The sequence below is a fragment of the Aotus nancymaae genome, unplaced genomic scaffold, assembly GCF_030222135.1.
Source record: "Aotus nancymaae isolate 86718 unplaced genomic scaffold, 86718_ANA_hifiasm-v0.15.2.pri h1tg000004l, whole genome shotgun sequence".
NCBI lineage: Eukaryota > Metazoa > Chordata > Mammalia > Primates > Aotidae > Aotus > Aotus nancymaae.
In genome coordinates this window covers 29,539,835-29,559,711 of record NW_026988415.1, presented here as the reverse complement: position 1 = coordinate 29,559,711, position 19,877 = coordinate 29,539,835, and the positions used below count along the sequence as shown (strand labels likewise).

At 42.3% G+C, this 19,877-nt stretch overlaps 1 protein-coding gene across 3 annotated transcripts in view; it reads right to left on the bottom strand.

Moving 5' to 3' along the window:
* Positions 1-19,877, bottom strand: part of KIAA1210 (KIAA1210 ortholog) — a 50,048-nt gene that overhangs the window by 2,615 nt on the left and 27,556 nt on the right. For 2 of the 3 annotated variants that reach the window (XM_012475896.3, XM_012475886.3), the window contains exons 7-11: positions 13,679-13,885; positions 10,836-10,944; positions 4,335-7,838; positions 3,162-3,325; positions 847-952 (exon numbers count right to left, since the gene is read on the bottom strand). In XM_012475896.3, the coding sequence (XP_012331319.1) occupies positions 847-952; positions 3,162-3,325; positions 4,335-7,838; positions 10,836-10,944; positions 13,679-13,885 (4,090 nt within the window). The remainder of the gene's footprint in view (positions 1-846; positions 953-3,161; positions 3,326-4,334; positions 7,839-10,835; positions 10,945-13,678; positions 13,886-19,877) is intronic. The other variant, XM_012475906.3, reaches the window with a different exon arrangement.

Below are 19,877 nucleotides of genomic sequence, written 5' to 3'. Positions count from 1 at the left end.
GCCCATGGTGTTTCCAGAAGCAAATGAACTAGAATCTCTAAGGATAGAGCCAGGACCATTTGTAATTTTTTAAAAAGCTCACCAGGTGATTCTGATGCAGAGTGACAGTTGTGAAACACTTGATAGTAGTATAGTGCCCATGAAGCCATTAATAGCTGTGAGCAAGTCAACTGCTGCTATTTCATGGCCAGACAGTGGGTTCCTGAATTCCTAGTCTAATTTCTTAAAGATGGTTCAATATAAATCCATCCTCCCCTCCCCTGCTCCTGCTGAAAAAAAATTCTCTCTAGCACACAACTCTTTCTGGTGAGATCACATTCTATTATATCCCAGTAGAGTATTCCTCTCAGCTGTCAACATTTCCTCACCACTTACACATCCCTACTCAGAATACAGAGAAGCTGAAACAAGCCTACTAAATAATTTAAAACAATTTAATACCATTGGGCCTTTAGAGTGAATTATTTTCAACAGTTTCACTGGAGATGTAGAAAGTGACAAAATACCACTTTGCTATGAACTGGAAAGTGACTTGGTACTTTCCTCTTGCATACCCAGCCAGAAGAATGTTTCAGTGAATGACCACAGTTTTGTGCCTAGACAGCTTCTTTGATGAGCCAAAAGACTGGAAGACCCTCTGAAAGTTATACACTGCACTTGTATAAGTCAAAATAATAAGATTTTCCTAAAATAAGCTAATATCTCTATCTAATTAAAGAGCCATGCGAGAAATCATTAAGCTGACTTGGGAGATAAGAGACAAGTATTATCTGAGCTTGAAATTGCAAAAGTTTCGAAACATTCTGCCGGGGCTGTTTTTTGAGAGATCGGAATATATGCTTTTACCTGATTTTATAGGCTTAAGTGGCTTCATCTGTGCTCTCTTCTCCTGTTTGTAGACATTGGAAGTGAAAATCTTTTTAGCTTGGTTTTCATTTGCAGGGCCAGCTCCCTTTAACACAAAAATGAAAACAGAAAGCTTGTTAAGTTTTGACATTAAAATGGCAGATTGCTTATTCAGAGGGCCATCAAGTGCAAGCCCTGTCCTGGGTACTATGAGTTCAACAGTATCCAAAAGGAAAGATTAGAGATATAGAGATAGATAAGGAAATAAATAGCATTGAGCCTTTTTGCTTAAAATTTACATTCACAAAACCTAAACTGGCTCAAGTTTACCACCTTTCAGACTAGAAAAAAAAGAACTGTCAAACTTTACAAATAGTGTAAGCAGGTTAACAGGAGAATTGTTTAACTTGAGAACAACCTTTTCCTTAGCACTTTACTAGCACTTAACAGCAAGCTAAGTTGCAAGCTTAATAGTTTAATAATAGTTGCAAACAAATCTGATCAATTCATTGAAGTGAGTTCCGTAAGATTTCTACTTTTCAAAACTAGCTGACATATGACTTGAAGGACTCCTCACATTAGAAAGTAATATAATTGTAGGTCTTTCCAAAATTTTGCAGTTTGTTCTTTTCAAATTAACGTCTCCATAATTGGTCTAAATTAATGAATTTATAAACACTAACTTATCCCTCATGACAAAAGCTTTAACCAGGCTGAGGGCAGTTGCCTATAATCCCAACATTTTGTGAGGCCCAGGTGGGAGGATCACTGGAGCCCAGGAGTTCAAGACCAGCCTGGGCAACATAGTGAGCCCCATCTCTACAAGAAGTTTAAAAATTAGCTGGACATGGTGGCACATGCCTATAGTGCCTATAGTCACAGCTACGGTGGCGGGGATGAAGGGGAAAGATTGTTTGAGCCTAGGAGGTTGACGCTACGGTGGGCTGTGATTGCGCCACTGAGCTTTAATAAAGGTGGGCTTTACCCCCATATGATCCTGCCCCCATGTAAATACTAATGATGAAAAAGAAAAGACCTTTAAAGCAAAGAGTTAAACAGGTCCTCGCAGAGTCCTTCAACAAATTTAGTAAGCACTTAAAAGTAGAGGAACTTAAACATATCTCTTGATATGTGAATTTGATATGTTACCTTAAGTCAGTTTTCTGCAGTTTTGATGAGTGGGGAGAAAGGCATCCCATCATCTCTTATCCACATGTGGTAGTTAGCCTAGTTCACTACATCACATTTTTAAACTTACAGGTAGGTGCCACACCAAACCAAATCAATATATAGAAATCCAAACATCAAACACAGAAAGGGAACTTGTGTACTGATATGGAAAAGGGCCTAGAAATAAAATGTTAAATGTAAAAAATAGTATTTATAGTTTGATTCCATTTATATATTGATAGGCATAAAATATCTGTAAAGATAGTCAACTCTTGCCCCAGTGATTACCTTTAGGTATTTTTTTAAGCTATGAGGATGCAAAGGCATAAGAATGATACAATGGACTTTGGGAACTCCCGGGGAAAGGGTGGGAAGGGGGTGAAGGATAAAAGGCTATGAATTGGGTTACAGTGTATACTGCTCGGATGATGGGTGCACCAAAATCTCACAAATCACCACTAAATAACTTACTCATGTAAACAAATACTACCTGTTCCCCCAAAACCTATGGAAATAAAAAATTTAAAATAAAGTAAAATGACTTACTCCTTATTTCTCAACCAATTTGTGGAGCCTTGCTTTAGAATATTGAGGGCAGGACTTGTTTTGTAGATTCTCTCTATATTCATGACTTTGCATAACCTCTCCCCTACTTTTGAGACATAGTCCATAGTCTCACTCTGTCACCCAGGCTAGAGTGTAGTGGCGTGATCATGACTCACTACAGCCTCCACCCCTGGGCTCAAGCAATCCTCGCACTTCAGCCTCCCGAGTACCTGGGAATATCAGTGCATGCCATCACACCTGGCTATTTTTCTGTATTTTTAGTAAAGACAGAGTTTCAGCATGTTGCCCAGGCTGATCTTGAACTCCTGAGCTCAAGTAATTCACCTGCCTTGGCCTCCCAGAGTGCTGGGATTAAGCATGAACCACTGCACCGGGCCTGCACAAACCCTTCAAGAGCATAAAAGCAGGGCACGTTTGTATAAATGCAAAGCAAGTCTTTTCCCCTGAAGAGTCCACCTGCCTTGATTAATGCTCCCAAAGAGATGGCGAGCTGCATGTCGGCAAAGTTCCCAAATGAAGCCTAATCAGTGATTCCAGCAACCTTTTTGGAGTGTTTTCTAGGCTACCCCAGTTCCTACCTCATATTTAGGCTCCTTAGTTTCAGCCTTGGCTCCAGCTCTGCTCTTGGTTTTCAGCTCTTTCATAGGAATATGGGCCTTGAAACCCATCTGCTTCTGCTTTGCCATAGTTACCCAAGCTGGCTCTGAGATGGCATAATCTGACTGTTGACCAGCAGGCTTTCCTGAGAAAGGAATGAAAGAAGTTAGAACTGAAGCAAGGCAGGCAGGGTCCTGAACCTGGCTAGAGCTTACCCACAATAATATTCCAAATGGGAACTTGTTAATTGCCAAAGGAAAATAAACAGATATCAAGCAGAGAACCGCCCCCCCCACCCCACCATTTTGGGCCCTCCCTACAGCTTGGCAAGGCAGAAGTTCCTTGGGTAGTAAAGAAGCTGACTTAAAAGTGGGCATACTGTCCCTTTATTGGACCTTTCCCTTCCTTTGTCCATCCCTCTTTCCATCTGCAAATCAGGGCAAGACAACGTTTGCCAGGTGGGTAGGGAAAATTCCAAGGAGGCCAGAGGCTCAGGCCATTGATGCCTTTCCTGTAACTCCAAGAAAAATCTTAAGAGTATTTATTACTTCATAGTCCCTCGCACAAGTGTGTGGTTACACGAGTGTGGTTACAGGAATATGAAAGACTTTCCCAAGGACAGAGTGTGAAAGTCCAAAGGTTTTGGGAGACATTAGTGCCCCAAAGATTACCTAGCTCTGGATTCTTAGATATTTCAGGTGAGTGAAGAAACATTTATGGCAAATTAAGATTTCAGGCTGAGAGACTGAACATAATGCTCTACTAATGAGTTGGCTTCAAAAATCCACATGATGTTAGGGAGGGGCTTAATACATGTAAAAGTATTTTAAGAAAAGCATAAAATTCCATCCAAATATAAAGTGTACAGCGGGTGTGGAAGAGAGAATGGGGAGATGGTCATGTGTTTATTATGGAATATAGATGAATGTCCAGAGAGGAACCGTACTGGGAAAGGGAAGACTCAAAATTACCTCCGAATTTATTAAATCTAGAATGGGGCACTATTATGCTCCCAAACCCATAAGCAAGCCCTGTCAAAGCCACAATTCAGTAAGCAAGGCTATAACAGACTTTAATGCCCATTCAAGGCTTTGCTTTCCAGTTCTTCTTTCCACTTGATATCTACTTGCCATCTGGAGAGATAAAAGCCTTACCTGGGGTTTTGCAAGCAGGTTGCTTCTTGGCCATGCTTTCAGATTTTGGCCTGCTCTGTTGCTTCTCTGCAAAGGTAGATATTTTGGTGAGGCTCCCTGCAGCATTCAGGAGCCCCTCGGAAGTGCTTCTACTGATTTTATGCCCCTCACCTACAAAGGATGAAACTGGGCCCAAGGGCACTGAAGCAAGCTGGGTGAAGTAATCTTGTTTCTCACTCTCACACTTCTGCAAGGAAGAGACTCTTCTCATTCGAACTCCAAAAACATTTTCAACATCAGCCTGGTTGGGTAGGCTTGAATGCTGGTTATTATTTCCATCACCACTCTCAAGAACTTCTTCCTTGGAGTAAATGCCCCTAGAAGTGGATGTTTGCCCAGCAGGGGCAATGGTGAACTTCCCAGGTTTGGTAGCAGGGGCCGGGATGCTCTTTATGCGGCTTTTGGAAACTTCGCTGAACTTCTTGGTTTTGTTTGCAAAAGCTTGATCTCTTTGTAGGAGCCAGTTGTCAGAACTGCTTTCAAAAATAGATCGCCTAGCACCAGCATCCACAGAACTTGAACGAACCTGTCGCTGGAAAGGGCTACTTGGAGGCAGGTGCTTCTCACTGCTGCTCCACTTTATAGGTACTTTCACTGGGCCCATTGATGACATCTGTGGCTGGACTTGAGACCTATCTGAGGCTTGGGAAGAATGTTTGGGAGGCAGCTGCTTTTCGGAATTCCTCCACTCTTCAGGAGAGCTGGCAGAAACAGAAGAGACTTCTTGCTTATACTCAAGTTTCCCCAAGGCCTGGGAAAGCTGTCTGGGAGGCAGCTGCTCTTTAGAACTGCTGCACTTCCCAGGAGCACTCTCTGAATATGAGAAAACTTCTTGAACTTCTTGTGGGTCTTCAGGTCTCCCCAAGGACTGTAAAGGGTGCTTCATAGGCAGCGTCTTCGAAGAAATGCCTCCCTTAGGATTAGCATTCCCCCAATCTGAAAAAACTTGGTGCTTGACTTTAGGCTTCAACGAAGATTTGGAAGGAAGTTTTGGAGGCAAAGGTGCCACATCACCATCCCTCTTAAGAGCAGAGCTCTCTGAAAAGATCTGCTGTGCCATAAACTTCACGAATGACTGGGCAGGACGCCTGGGAATCAGTGATTTCTTAGAAACGCCTTCAACAGCTGTGTTCTCTAGACGCGAGGTCATTTCTTGAACTTTAGACCTCGTTAAGGTCTGGGTAGGATATTTTGGAGGCAGTGGCCCCCCAGAAATGCCTGCCTCAACAGCAGTGCTCTTGAAATTTGAGGACAGTTGCTGGATTCTCTCCCTCACAGTAAACTGGGAAAGAGGTCTGGGAAGCAGCGGCTCCTTAGAAATGTTCCCTTCAACAGTAGTGCTTTCTGGATCTGCAGACAATTGATACAGTTGCTCAAGTTTAGGGGTCACCCATGGCTGGAAAGTGTATTTGGAAGGTGCCACAGGACTGCTCCATTCTGCAGAAGTACTCATTGGTTTTAGGAACTTAGGCCTCCTGGAGGGCTGGGAAAGGTGTCTGGGAGGCAGCGGCTCCACATGAGTGCCTTCCTCAACAGCTGTGCTTTCTGAGATTTGCTGGATTTGAGGATCTGTCAAGGACTGAGGAGAATATCTGGGGAGCAGTGGCTCCGCAGAGATGACTTTCTCAACAGCAATGTCCTCTGAAGCTGAGAACATGTTCTGTTGAACTTTAGGGTTCATCAAGGGCTGGGAAAGAAGTTTAGGAGGCAGAGGCTTCCTAGAAACGCTTTCTTCAACAGCCATGCTCTTTGGAGATGAGGAACCTTCTCGCTTCACTTTCGGATTCACCCATAGCTGGAAAGGGTGTTTGGGAGGGCTTTGCTCCACAGAAATGCTCCCCTCAACAGCAGCAGTCTCTGGACCTGCAGAGACTTCTTGCTGGACTCCTGGGCTCGTCAGGGGCTGAGAATACTGGCTGGGTGGCGGGGCTTCCACAGAAGCAGCCCCCTCCATACTTGTAATTTCTGAACTTGAGGAGCCTTGTTGCTCTGCTTTAGGCCTCATCCGGTGCTTAGAAGGAATTTTGGGAGGCAGAGGTTCCAGAAAAATGCCACACTCAACAGCAGCACTCTCTGGACCTGTGGAGACTTTTTGCTTAGATTTAGGACGTGCCCATGCCTCGAAAGGGCGTCTTGGAGAGACTGGCTCCACAGAACTGCTCCATTTTGTAGAAGTGCCCACTGAACTGGTGCAAACTTGTTGCTGAACAGCAGGACTCATAATGGGCTGAGAAGGGCGTCTGGGAGGCAGCTGCGGCACGGAAGCATTCTGCTTTGCAGGAGTATTCTTTGAAGCTGAGGCGACTTCCTGTTGGTCTTTGGGCTTCTCCAAGTCCTGAGCAGGGTGTCTGAGAGGCAGGTCTTCCTCCGAGCTGCTGCAATCCTCAGAACTATCATACTTCTCAACATAACTGCTTGAGTCTGTGAAGGCTTCATCTTCAGGCTCCTCCAAAGCCTGGGAAGGGCATCTGGGGTCCAGCTCCTCCTCAGAGCTGCTCCAGCCCTCAACCAAACTTTTTGATTCTGAGAAGACTTTTTGTTCATCTTCAAACTTCGACAAGGACTGGGAAGAGTGACCACAAGCCAGTTCTTCAGAACCATACCCCTCCTCAGAAATATTCTCTGAATCTGAGGAGACTTCTTCAGCATCAGCCTTCCTTGAGGACTGAAAAAGGCTTTCGGGAGGCAGACTCTTGGCATAAACATCTCCTTCGGCTGGAGTACCTGTCATACCAAAAACACTTGCTGTAAAGGCCTGGTGAACATTTCCAGAAGGCTTTTCTTTGCAGATAGCTTGAATATCCTGGGCTGACTCCATTTTGGATGGAGCCTTTTGTGACTCAAAGCTGAAAGCATCTTTCTCTTGTGACTGGATATGAGAAGGATCTGTAAACACTTGAGCCTCTGCTGCCACTGAGAGAATGGCCTCCTCTTGGGTTGTAGAAGGGCTTTCCACCATCAATGAAAGAGAAGCTCTGGCTTCTGTCTTCTCAGCTGCAGGAGCCCCATCTTCATCGTATGGTTGTGGATTAGCAACCATGGGATCTTCCATGTCTTCAGGTATAGGCTGTGTTACTATGCCAGCATTTCTCTTTCCCATGTCATCTTTATCTGAAAGCAACCACTGAGGGGTAGTGGTTTCTGGTTGTGGAGTTGTAGGCTGCTTCATGTTGTCCTTCTCCAAGGGTAAGTACCCGAAAGTCACATTCCTGGCAGTCTTATCGGTAGGTGAGGATGCAGCTCTATCGCCCAGGCCATACCCTTCATTGGATTGTTTAAGGCTTCTTCCTTTGAATTCACACTCACTCAATCCTGAAGCACTTGCTCCTTTTTTTCTCCATCTTCTTCCAGATGCTGCTGGCAGTGGAGGGCCCTGGCTCCCAGTAGCATCAGAGTTTGGAGCCTGGTCTGTTGTCTTCTTGTCATATATCTCAGTTTTGTTGCTCTTTTTTTTGCTTGAGGAACCTGCACCAAATAGAAATAAGAAAAAGAGAAATATGTGTGACTTTGACTTCCTAAAATAAGAACACTGTGCCCTGGCCCAATGATACCTATGTGCTAATGAATTCTCTAGTATGACGAAGCAGGTATTTGGAAGACAGGGGGCAACTTGGTCACTATTAGGTTTCTGCAGTTGGACATTTTTAAGCCAAAGGGAAATCCTAGTTCTAGGAACTGAGTGCAGGGTTGGCTTATCACATTTTTACCAATAGTCTGGTCCACCATTCGGTGTGAGACACATCAGAAGGCAAATTTTGAACCTGTAACAATGATTGCCTTTGGGGAAACTGATGGGAAAGAGGAAAGGAATTTTTTACTTTCTAACTAGCATTTCTATTTTCTACATAATATTTATCTGAACTACTTGAAATTTCATATCATGTGCATCTATTGCTTTTTTTTTAGAAAGGTGTCAATGGGAATTATCTGGGAGGCAAGATTATGGCCCCCTTTTCTTCTTTTTTTCTACTCTGTCATATTAAAATGATCCTAGTTGTTTTTATTTCCAAGATGCAGATTGGAGGCATTGTTGGCATGTCTCTCTCACTTGGAAAGACAAAATAATATGTAGAGATTCATGTTGTGAGCTTTTCCTAAGAAGCAAGACAGGAACTTAACAGAAAGACTGAAAGAAACCACAGACCCTTTTAAAGAAGTGTCGGGCAACAGTCTACACTGTGAACCATATGAAAACTCCCCATAGGAGACAGTGAACCTGTGCACAGACCCAGCATATCACTACTACAAGCAGCATCTGAGAAAGCCATCACACAAAGATACTCTACGACCAAGGACCTCATACAGAGTGTTCAAAACTGAAAGCACCCAGAGCTGAAACAGGGTGACAATAAACTATAATAATCCATTAAAAAGTAGGCAAAGGACATGAATAAACAATTCTCAAACAAAGATATTCAAATGGACCACAAACATATGAAAAAATGCTCAATATCACTAATCATAAGGAAAATGCAAATTGAAACATAATGTGATATCACCTTACCCCAGCCAGAATGGCCATTATTAAAAAGTCAAAAAACAATAGATGTTGGGATGGATGTGATAAAAAGGGAATACTTATACACTGCTGGTGGGAATGCAAATTTGTACAACCACTATGGAAAACAGTATGGAGATTCCCCAAAGAACTAAAAATAGATCTATGATTCAATCCAATAATCCCACTACTGGCTATCTACCCAAAGGAAAAGAAGTCATTATATCAAAAAGACACCTGCACACATATGTTTATAAGATATAGAATCAACCTAAGTGCCCATTAACCTATGAGTAAAGAAAATGTGATATATATATATATATATACACACACACACACACACACACACACACACACACATATATATATGCACCATGAAATACTACTCAGGCATAGAAAAGAATGAAATAATGTCTTTTGCAGCAACTTGGATGAAACTGGAGGCCAATATTCTAAGTGAAGTAACCCAGGAATCGAAAACCAAATACCACATGTTCTCTCTTATAAATGGGAGCTAAGCTATGAGTACACAAAGGCATACATGAGTGGTATAATGGACATTGGAGACTCGGACAGAGAGGAGGGTGTGAGAGGGGTGAGGGATGAAAAACTACATACTGGGTACAACGTACATTACTAGGGTGACAGGTGCACTAAAATCCTAGACTTCACCACTATACAATTCATTCATGTAACCAAAATCCAATTGTACCCCGAAAGCTATTGAAATAAAAATTTAAAAAAAACCAATTGTATGTAATATACATGCAAAGAAATTCTCGGAATGCCTTAGCAATTACATTGGTCCACCAGCTTCAGGTCAAGCACAGGGTCATAGTTGTACAGATTGCTCCCCTCCTTTCTTGTAGTACTTTTCTAAGAAACTCAATTTGATCTTCAGGTGGCCCCTTGCTGCCTTTCTTTACTCACTATCTGCTGCATCCCTAGCTCCATCTAGTGATTTCATATCCAGCATACAGCGCTGAGAATAACTGATTGTGCTCCAAACCACTTCCGTGATATGGAAAATCAACTAAAGTATCTGCCCCCATGGATACTGGCTCAGTTCTATCCTCTGTGTGTAAAAGAGACAACTATTAATACATAAATCTCAAAAAGATAAAAGAGTACTAATTTAATCTTTCTTTTTCTATTTTTTTTTAACTGGAGAGTTTTGTGGTTTTCTTAGTTTTCATGGGAAAATGTGCTTAGGAATATCCTGTCTTTGAACCCACATGTGAAATCCTTTGTGGCAAAAACGTGACATAACTGTTCAACTAAATTTGAAGAACTGGAATTTTTATCAAATACTGCTTGAAATTAGCTTGCCATCAGTTGGAGCCAACATCAACATATGTACACACATAAACAGAGAGCTTTTCACTCTGGTGGTATTTGTTGTTTCGGAATTCGATAGGTGTTGGCTGCCAAGGACATCTGTCTGCAGCTGCCCAAACCCTCTTTGTCCATGGATGTGGGCAATAGTCTCATTATTAACACGGACATTTTTGCTCTACAGGAAGAGAAAGACAACTTTTAAAAACTGATTTTTTGGCCAATTCTGTTATTCCTTTCTGGTTCTGTTGCTGAGAGGGAATGCTGAACGGGAAATCACTGGCTGTCCTCTCACATCTGGGCTCACTGAGGAACTCAGCATGTACGTTATCCTCAGAGAAGATGAAATAAATTTATAAACAAAACACCTCTCTTGTTGGAAATTCATTTAGATAAAATAAGAATCCAAGTATGATCCTTTACCTGAACCCCACACAAGTGGCAATTATATTACTTTGGCAGTTTAGATGGAGAAGCCTGGATCACATTATCTGCATCTTAAATTGAAAGCTCTCTGAGGACCAAGGACAGCAGTCTTGGGTAATTCTTGGGTATAGCTCCTATCAACATGGCACTGTGTGATGAAGTCTGTCATACATGTTTCTGGGTGAGGGTAAAAATATGCAAACCTGCACTGTCCGTACCCAGCTTCTTTTGGTTGGTTTCTTTTGGTTTGGTTATACTCTTTTCTTCTCCAGAAACCAATGGCAGGTTTGGCTCCTCCTGGTTTGGTTTTACCTGAAACAGGAAAAGAATGAACTTGAATCCTACTGAAGTGCTTTCCAACCACTCCTGCATGGTTGCCAAAAAAAAAAAAAAAAAAAAATCAGAAAAAAAGTTATTGATGCTGGGGATGTAACAATACCTTAAAAGATGGAAGTTATTTCAATGGACATATTTCCAGGGATTTCTTAATGGAATTGTTTCCACCAAGAGATCCCTGGGGATCATCTTACCAATTGTAAGTGGTTCATCCAGGTTTGGAGTTTCTAATCTCTGAATGACACACTACAGGGATCTCTCTAAAATACCCTGGAAACTACTGAACCACACTGGAAGGCCACGAATCCGAAAATGGGATCGTTGGGGCTGACAATGATCATGCCCTTGGCCATAATGGGATTCTCAGATTTGCTTCACCAGACCTGTGAGCCAAATTCAAATCCTGTTTGGCTTCTTTTCAGGGAATTTAATGAAAGCATGAATTATCTCTTTCTAGATCAAACGAAGAAAGAGAATTGGGGTTTTGTTGGGAGGAAAAGGAGAAAAAGCTGAAGGGTTCAGCCCTTATATTGGATGGGGTGAAGTTGGTTTAGTATAAATAAGGTTATCTGATAATTAGAATACAGCTCTGGAAATGTCAGCATAGCACTGCACTGAACAGTGTATGGAATTTGCTTAGTGTAAGCCTTTATGGCATGCATGTAAAGACAAACATACAATTCTTTACACTCCCACTCAAAGTGCCTGTGCAAACAGACACAGCTCATAATAATTTATTTTTGAGCCAATATGGTCGGATTGGCCTGGATTCAGGATCTCTTCATCATTTACTTGCTGCGTGACCTTGGGCAAGTTATTCTCTGAATCACTGTGTCTACATCAATAAATAAGAGACTAGGAAAAACCTCCTGTGGGACTTGCAGATCTAATAAATTCTAGAGCAGGGAGAAAGTGGTAGTAGTCCCTGTGTCATAAATGATCTCGGATCTTTTTATATTCATCCACTTGTCAGGGAGAGAGTCACAGGGAAGAAGCGGATGTCCTGGCCTTCTCAGAGGGTGATGCCCGGGCCTTTTCTCAACTAGGCTGTACAGAAAGAAGAAACTTAGAAGGATCATACTGTTTCCCTCAGCCAAACTTCCCCATCTCCCAGGTCTGTGGTGAGGTATTCAGGGGATAATGCATGTATGGGGTTTGGCACCTAGTAATTGGTCACCCCTTATTTGACACCAAACTAAGAAGATACTCTCAAGGCCACCAAAGGGCTTCCCTCTGCCCCGCTGCTCCTCCACCTGTTCTCGCAACTCATATTTTGTGTACTACCTAAAGTGAAATTGAGATGCCTAAGCTAGAGGCAAGATGGTGGGATGAAAAAAGTGCTGAGCTAGAAGTCAGAAGACTGGATTCTGGCCCTAGCTCTCCCACCACCTGGGTGTTTGACTTTGGGTAAGTATCTGAAATTATTTGTGCTTTAATGTCCTTCCTTGTAAAATGTTTGTACTATACAATCTGTTAGTCTCTACCTCTGATTTACAGTCTCTTACTTTCAGACCAGAATCACTGGTGAATTCAGTTTTTGATAAAAGTGAATTTTGTAGCCAACCGACACATCCCTTTAAACACTGACATTTTTTAATCCTTAACTTTTTTTTCTTTTTTGAGACGGAGTTTTGCTCGTTGCCCACACTATAGTGCAATGGTGCGATCTCGGCTCACTGAAACCTCCACTTCCCAGGTTCAAGCGATTCTCCTGCCTCAGCCTCCCAAGTAGCTGGAATTACAGGCATGCACCACCACTCCCTGCTAATTTTGTATTTTTAGTAGAGACACGGTTTCTCCATGTTGGTCAGGCCAGTCTCGAACTCCCGACCTCACATGATCAGCCCACCTCGGCCTCCCAAAGTGCTGGGATTGCAGGCATGAGCCATCATGCCCAGCCCTAATCCTTAACCTTTACTAAAAGCCTTTTCTAAAAGCATTATTTCTCTATCTTTTTAATTAAACAGGGATCACAAAACATAATCTACTTTTTCTAGATGACTTGGACAAATAATGCAATGATCTATTACACTGGACTGTGATATAGCGTGGCCCTGAGGGACCTATTGAAGTGGGCAAGGTTCTTGAGCCCCTATATTAAATGGCCCCAGATTGTTTCTGTCATTCTCTCTGCTATCAGCTGTCGCTCTCTTTGCTGTCAGGTCTGAGTCTAATCTGTGGCCATGTTTTTTACACAGTAGGTCTGCTTCCTAGAAAGTCATGTGACATCTGTTTGGAGATCTTTGGAGGGGTTAACAACTAAGTTCTGGATGTTTAGAGTTGCTGAAAGCTTGATCTCCAAATAAGTGGAATGGTGCTGCAATTTGTAACTCATGGATCTCATCTGATTAATAACTGAAAGAATCCTGATCTGGGGTAGCGTTGAATATTCTCTACAAATAGAGCTGAGTGAACTTTCAGATGCTAAGTCAATAAACAGTTTATGGGGATTTAAATCATTCACTGTTTCTGCTTCCTTTTAGTCCCTTCTAATATAAAGTTCCACATGGATAGGAAACCACACCCAATAGATGCAAGCTTGCTCACCGCTCTGGGGTTGTCAGGCTTAGGACAGTGCCCTTGACCTTGCCAATCTTGCTTAGGGCATGGGTTTCCTACACCATACTATTTCCCTAGTAGTAGTTTGCAAAGATTGGAACTTATCTTTTCTTATACAGGAGTTTAGTCCCCTGTGTCTTGAAGGACTTACAATTGCTTGAAGGTTCTTCTTCTTCTTCTTTTGTTTGTGGGGATTTAAAGTCATCTTGTGGCGAGCAGCTGAAGAATCCAAACAGCCCTCGGTGGTGGCTGGGGTGCTAAAACCAATGGGCAGCGGGGTGCTGCTGGCAGAGGCAAGTGTGGCAAATGCAGTCGAGGACTGTGAGCAGTCAGGTCCAGGTAATAGCTCAGAGAAGCTCTGGAGAAGGTGAGAGAAAATAGGCGAGTCAACCCATATGCTGTTACTGGTCTCAAAAGTTGGAAATTCTTCTGACTGAAGAATTCCTAAAGAAGAAATTCTTCATAAACTATTGTCCCCTTTTCCTACATTTCTGGTCAACAGGCTTATTCATTATTGGTAAGCTCCATAATTTTACTGGTTTCCTCGCAGATAAAAACAAGAAACGGGAAGAAGTTTGAGTTACTTCCCTGCTTAGAAAGCTTTCAGGGGCACCCCACTGTCCTTGAGATAAGAACACAACCACTTAACTGAGTTTGCAAGATCAGAGGGATTGCATGTTCTCTTGCCCTAGATCCCCTTCTTATCAACAGGACATCTGGCTGGGGTGAGAGGCACAATTGGTATCAGTGAAACCCAGCAGAGCTCTGGGATTTCCACATTGGAGGGTTGGGTTGAGGGAGAAAAATCAGGTTGGAAGAGGGCCTGTCTGCAAGCTGCATTTTCATAGAGAGCACACTACCTTTTATTTATACTGACAGTTCATGGGTGCAAGACTGATGGGAGGACCCTCAGGAACTGAATGCTCCAACCTCCAGTGGGATAGGTATGGAGCCTGTAACTCTGTCCTCATTATGGCTGCCCTCCATATCGCCATACTATTTGGTTCTGAGACACTTAGTTGAATTCCTCCATGGGACCTTCAAAACGGTCTCCTCTGGGCTTCTGGACATAGTATTTTCCATACCTCGAAGAGCCTCCCCAGAGCTCTTTCCATTTCTAAGAAGATTCTGATTCTGTTAGCAGAAGACCCTTTGAAGGTTAGCTGATAAACTGTCTCTGCTAGATAATAGTAGCAAATTATATAATTTAGCAAGTAGACAGAATTTCCATTTGTGTTTACCCACTATGTTCTCTTCAGACTAGTTTTGCACACTGCCAGGGATCCCCTTGGTACTTGCAGCTTTCACATGTCTTCACCATTTCCACCACTGTTGTATGTTGATGCAGTGATAACTTTAGCTACTATCTTGGTTATGAAGATGGCACTGTAATTCCAGTGCATGGGGACTTAACACAGAGCTAATGGGTCAGGCAGATGACAAATCCTGCAGACCATTCTGCTTTGGATTCAGGGAGAAGACAGAGAAATAGTACAGTTGCCTTTTGTGGGATCAATCAAAATTAAGATTGATCTGAAGATTTCTTTAACCTCTTTATGCGATTTTCATCTATGAATTTATATACTGCCTCTTCCTGATATTGTCTAGTTAGATCATGTTATCTACTGGAAAAATTAATTTAATATCAGTGTATAGAGTAAAAGCTCTTCTTTTATTGTTCTGAATGTCTTCCCTACTTCAGAGTGGTGTCAGAGTTCTGGTCTTTTGAGGCTGGAGGATAACATCTATGCTCCTGATAACCTCACATGATCTGTCTTCCTTTTGTGTCTGACCAAATTACCAGCCACTTCCTGCCACAGACACACTGCTGGTCTGCTGTTCTTCAAGCACTTCAGGCATGCCCTGCCCTCAGGGCTATTGTGCCTGCTGTTCCCTCTGCTGGGCATGCTCTTTCCCCATGTTTGTGTGGCTAGCTCCCCTACTTCTTTCAGGTTTTGATTCAAAAGCCACCTTTTCATGGCCGGGTGTGGTGGCTCACACCTGTAATCTCAGCACTTTGGAAGGTTGAGGTACATAGAGCCTGAGATCAGGAGTTTGAGACCAGCCTGGCCAGCATGGTGAAATTCTATCTCTACAAAAAATACAAAAACTAGCCGGGTTTGGTGGCAGACACCTGTAATCCCAGCTACTCAGGAGGCTGAGACAGGAGAATCACTTGAACCTGGGAGGCAGAGGTCGCAGTGAGCTGAGACTGCCCCACTGCACTCCAGTCTGGGCAACAGAACAAGAAACTGGAGTCTTGGCAAATATATTGGAACATTGACACTCTGCAGCTGGGAGGGCTCAGCTTCCAGAGGTCTTAGCTAACCTCCACCTTTTCAGTTATGTCTTCCATGGCCAATCTATTTAAAATGTCTTAGCCACTTCATATTCCCTTCCCTGCATTGTTTTTCTCCTTGTCGCTTTTCTCAGTGTCTGACATACTATGTTTTCCTTATTTAGCTTGCTTATTGTCCACGTCCCGCATTGCAATGCAAACTTTATGAAGAAGGTTTGTAACTGTTCTACGTATTACCGTATTGGGGACACAGTACCTCCAACTGTGCTTAGTACACAGTAGTTGCTCAAAACATGTTTTTTAAGCTGGGGACTTGATTATGTTAAAGGCTTCCACCAGAAGTTGCCTTTTTGAGATGTCATCAGAGCAAGCTCCTCTGTTGCCTGTATCACTTTAGTTATTCTTTCTGAGGCCTCACTAGCTCCAGTCAAAGGTAGAAGGAGAAAGACAAGGAGATCTATGAATCAGGAAACCCTAAAAACACAGCCTACAACTTGCTTTGCATGAAAGCCAACTTACGATGCCCACATGGCAGGTAAATACACATTTAATAAATATAAAAACTTTTCAATTCAGTTGGCATCCCAAACCTTGTGGTATAAACACTACAGATAAAGCATTGTTTACTTTAGTGAAACTAATTATATAGTGTAACAGAAAAATCAGGCTCAGCAAAAATCTGGCGGTTTCTAGATTGGATATGCACAGGACGGTTTGTCTGTTCCCAATCACAGCCTAAGCCGAGAGTCCATCAAACTTAGTAACAGCCACTGATCTCCCTGTGTTAGCTTGACTCTCACTAATGAATCTGTATCTGTAGACATCAGTCTAAACACAGACCCACATCCATTCTCAAACCGGGGCTAAAAATTAAAGAGCAAAGCCATCAAGCATTCTCCTCATCTGACTATGGAGCTCAAGCTCAGACATGTGATTTAAAACAGTCCGAAGAGGATCTCTGCTGTTAGGTTTAGAGTATGTTATGTGGGTATAGATTATGTGTATATGTTATGACTTCTCTTAACTCACCAGTGAATTAAATGAACTATTTATACGCTCTCTGGAAGTCTATGCAGTACTTCTCAATGTATGGTCTGGAATCCCCCAGTACCAAAATCACCTGGAATGAGTGTTGGAAAAGCGCATTTTGGGGACATATCAAGACCTAATGAGTAAGAATATCAGAGGAAATGCTTTAGAATAGCCTTAACAGGGTTTCCAAATGAGTCTTCCAGGAGCCAAAATTGAGAACCACTGCCTAGTCCTCTAGCATGAAGAGAAAGGCTCCTATTTTCAAATATGACTACGGCAAGTCCAGAAATAATCCCAGCAGTTGCCTTAGAACAGGAGTCAGAAATATCTTTTGGGAAGTGTGGTTCCTTCTGAGGCCTTCTTAGGTCCTCTTTCCCTCAGCCCTACTGGTTAACAGCAACCTAGAAAAGTTACCACAGGAGCCAACCACAGGATTTTATGAGTTACCCAGGAAAAGCAAATAGAATCCCTTCCTGGCAGAATTCTGAAAGAAAAATGAATGGAGAAAGTGGGACACCGTTCTTTACTTTTCTTTCCTTACTCCTTTCCAACGCTATTCCTCCTTTTATGCACTCTGACAGCCAACATACCAACATACCCTGTCTGAACCCAATATGCATATTATTTTTTCGTTTGTATAAATTTAAGGGGTATAAGTGTAGTTGGTTACACGGATATATTGCATAGAAGTGAAGTCTGAACTTTTACTGTAACCATCACCCAAATAATATACATTGTACTCATGAAGTAATTTGACATACCTCACCCTCCTCCCTCCTTCCCACCCTTTCAAATTTCTAATGCTTATTTTCCACACTCTGTGTCCACTGTGTACACATTATTTAGCTCCCACTTTTAAGGGAGAACATGTGGTTAATTATGCATATTATTAAGTAAGGCTGAGATGTTTCCATTTCTTCTCCTGTGTTTTAGAGGGAGTTTAGCACAGACATCTTCAGATTAATATGGAATTAATGGGCTCCTCGTGCCTCAACATCTGGAAGATGTGCCTGGCCAGGTACCTACTAATCCAGAATCTTCTTAGAGAAGGAACCTGGGTTGGACCTTGGGCCAGGGAAAAGGATTCTTCAGCACTGGCTGGTAGGGAGCTGAATACTCTTTTGCTGTTAGCTGGGATAAGGGCAGCTCTTTGGAAAATAAAAACACATTTCCACTTCTTTTTTCCCTTCTGCCAAGTTTCTAGACCCAGTGCAAAGCAGTTAAGTCAATAATGCACATTTTGGTAGTCCTTTTAATGATTTCTTTTTCTGTTGTATGATGCTAGGGTTTTCTCCTTTTAAGCAGGTATAGAGAGCAGTTTGACTGTCTTCTTGGAACAAAGGAAAGCTCTGATTGTAATGTCTTAAATAAGAGGATTACCAGGGGGCTGTTTAGGTCCAGGTTTCGTCAAGCATTTGGTCCATAAAGCTGTCACTCCGGGAAAAAAATACACTCTGAGACTGACACTGGGATGCTGGGGAGCTGGGTTCTATGTGAGTCAAAAGCTAAAAGCAAGTCGTCTTTGGAATATCTCCACAAGAAGCAACTTTTGGTGGGAAAAGTGTTTCTTGGTGGGAGACTTCTGCACCAGGAGGTACTGACACAGAGTGAGATCCAATAATGGCTAAGATTTTAATTCCCTGGGTGTGGCAAGGTGGCTTCTGTGCCCATTCCTGAGATTTCCTGCACAGCTGCTGCTTAAGTCAAAATCTGTGTTACTTAAAAGCTGTTGTGGTCAATATTTTTGCCAACTTGAAAGTTCTTGGAAGTGGAATTTCTGATATTCCCTGCACCCCCGCTTCTATGACAATCTCTTCAATTTCTTGAATGAGAGCCTTTCTCTTCATTTCTAGTATAGAGAATAAGAACATGGACTTTGAAACCAAACAGGCCTGAATATGACATCCTAGCTATACCATTTATTGGCTGTCTGACCTTGAGCTAGTTCCTTAACCCTTTTGAGCCTCAGTTTTCATGTCTGTAAACTGGGAATAATCATAATACATACTTTGGTTCGTTGTTGTAAAGATTAAATAAAATGATACATGGAAAGTGCTTAACACAGTGCCCGTTACATAAGAAAGTCTTGATAAATGTTAGCTGCTGTTGCTATTGCTGAGCATTGGTTATACAAAGTTAGAGGACTGCTAGAAGCCACATAGTTCAGTGAAAGTGCTATAGATTTGATCAGAAATCCTGGGATCAAGCCCCATCTCTATCTTTGATTGGCTCTGTGGCTTTGGCCAAGTCACTTCACCGCTCTGAACCTCAACTTTTTTCATCTGTAATGGGAATCTTTCCTAGCTGCTTTACAGAGTTATTGAGAGAATCAAATGTAACTATATATGGAAAATCACTTTGAAAGTTGTACATTTGTATACAATCATGGGGAGGGAGCATATGTTCTCCTTTGATGTATGAAAAGATTTTAAAATTAAAATTTTATTTTATTTTAGAGATAGAGTCTCACTACATTGCCCAGGTGGAAGTATGGTGGCTACACATAGGCATGATCATAGTGCACTACAGCCTCAAGTTCCTAACCTCAAGTGATCCTCCTGCCTCAGCCTCCCAAGTAGCTGGGACTACAGGCTTATGCAGCAGAGGATTGCTTTAAAAAAATTGTTCTGGGCTTTGAAGACTTATTTGTATTCCATGCTGGGGAATTACGGAGTAGCCACCCAGCTAAAGCATGAGATATTATAAAAAGAGGCAAACTTGCAGCACTCTAAATTAACTCTTTGTTAGCCAATTCAATGGAATAACTTAACCCCCAATATGTTAAATACCAGCATTTATCCTGCAATGTGATTGAGGCCAGGGAATTTAATCAGCTCAAACTTTAAGCTTTAAGACTTTTACCCTGACAATGTATATCGATAGCTTATCTTCACAGGTGTGGGACAAAGGACAAAACTCAAACTCATCCCTCTGCTCACCTGAGATAAATGCATATTTGATTGCTTCTGCTGATGTAAAAATGCAGATTCACTGAGGAAGATGAAGGAATAAGTAACTA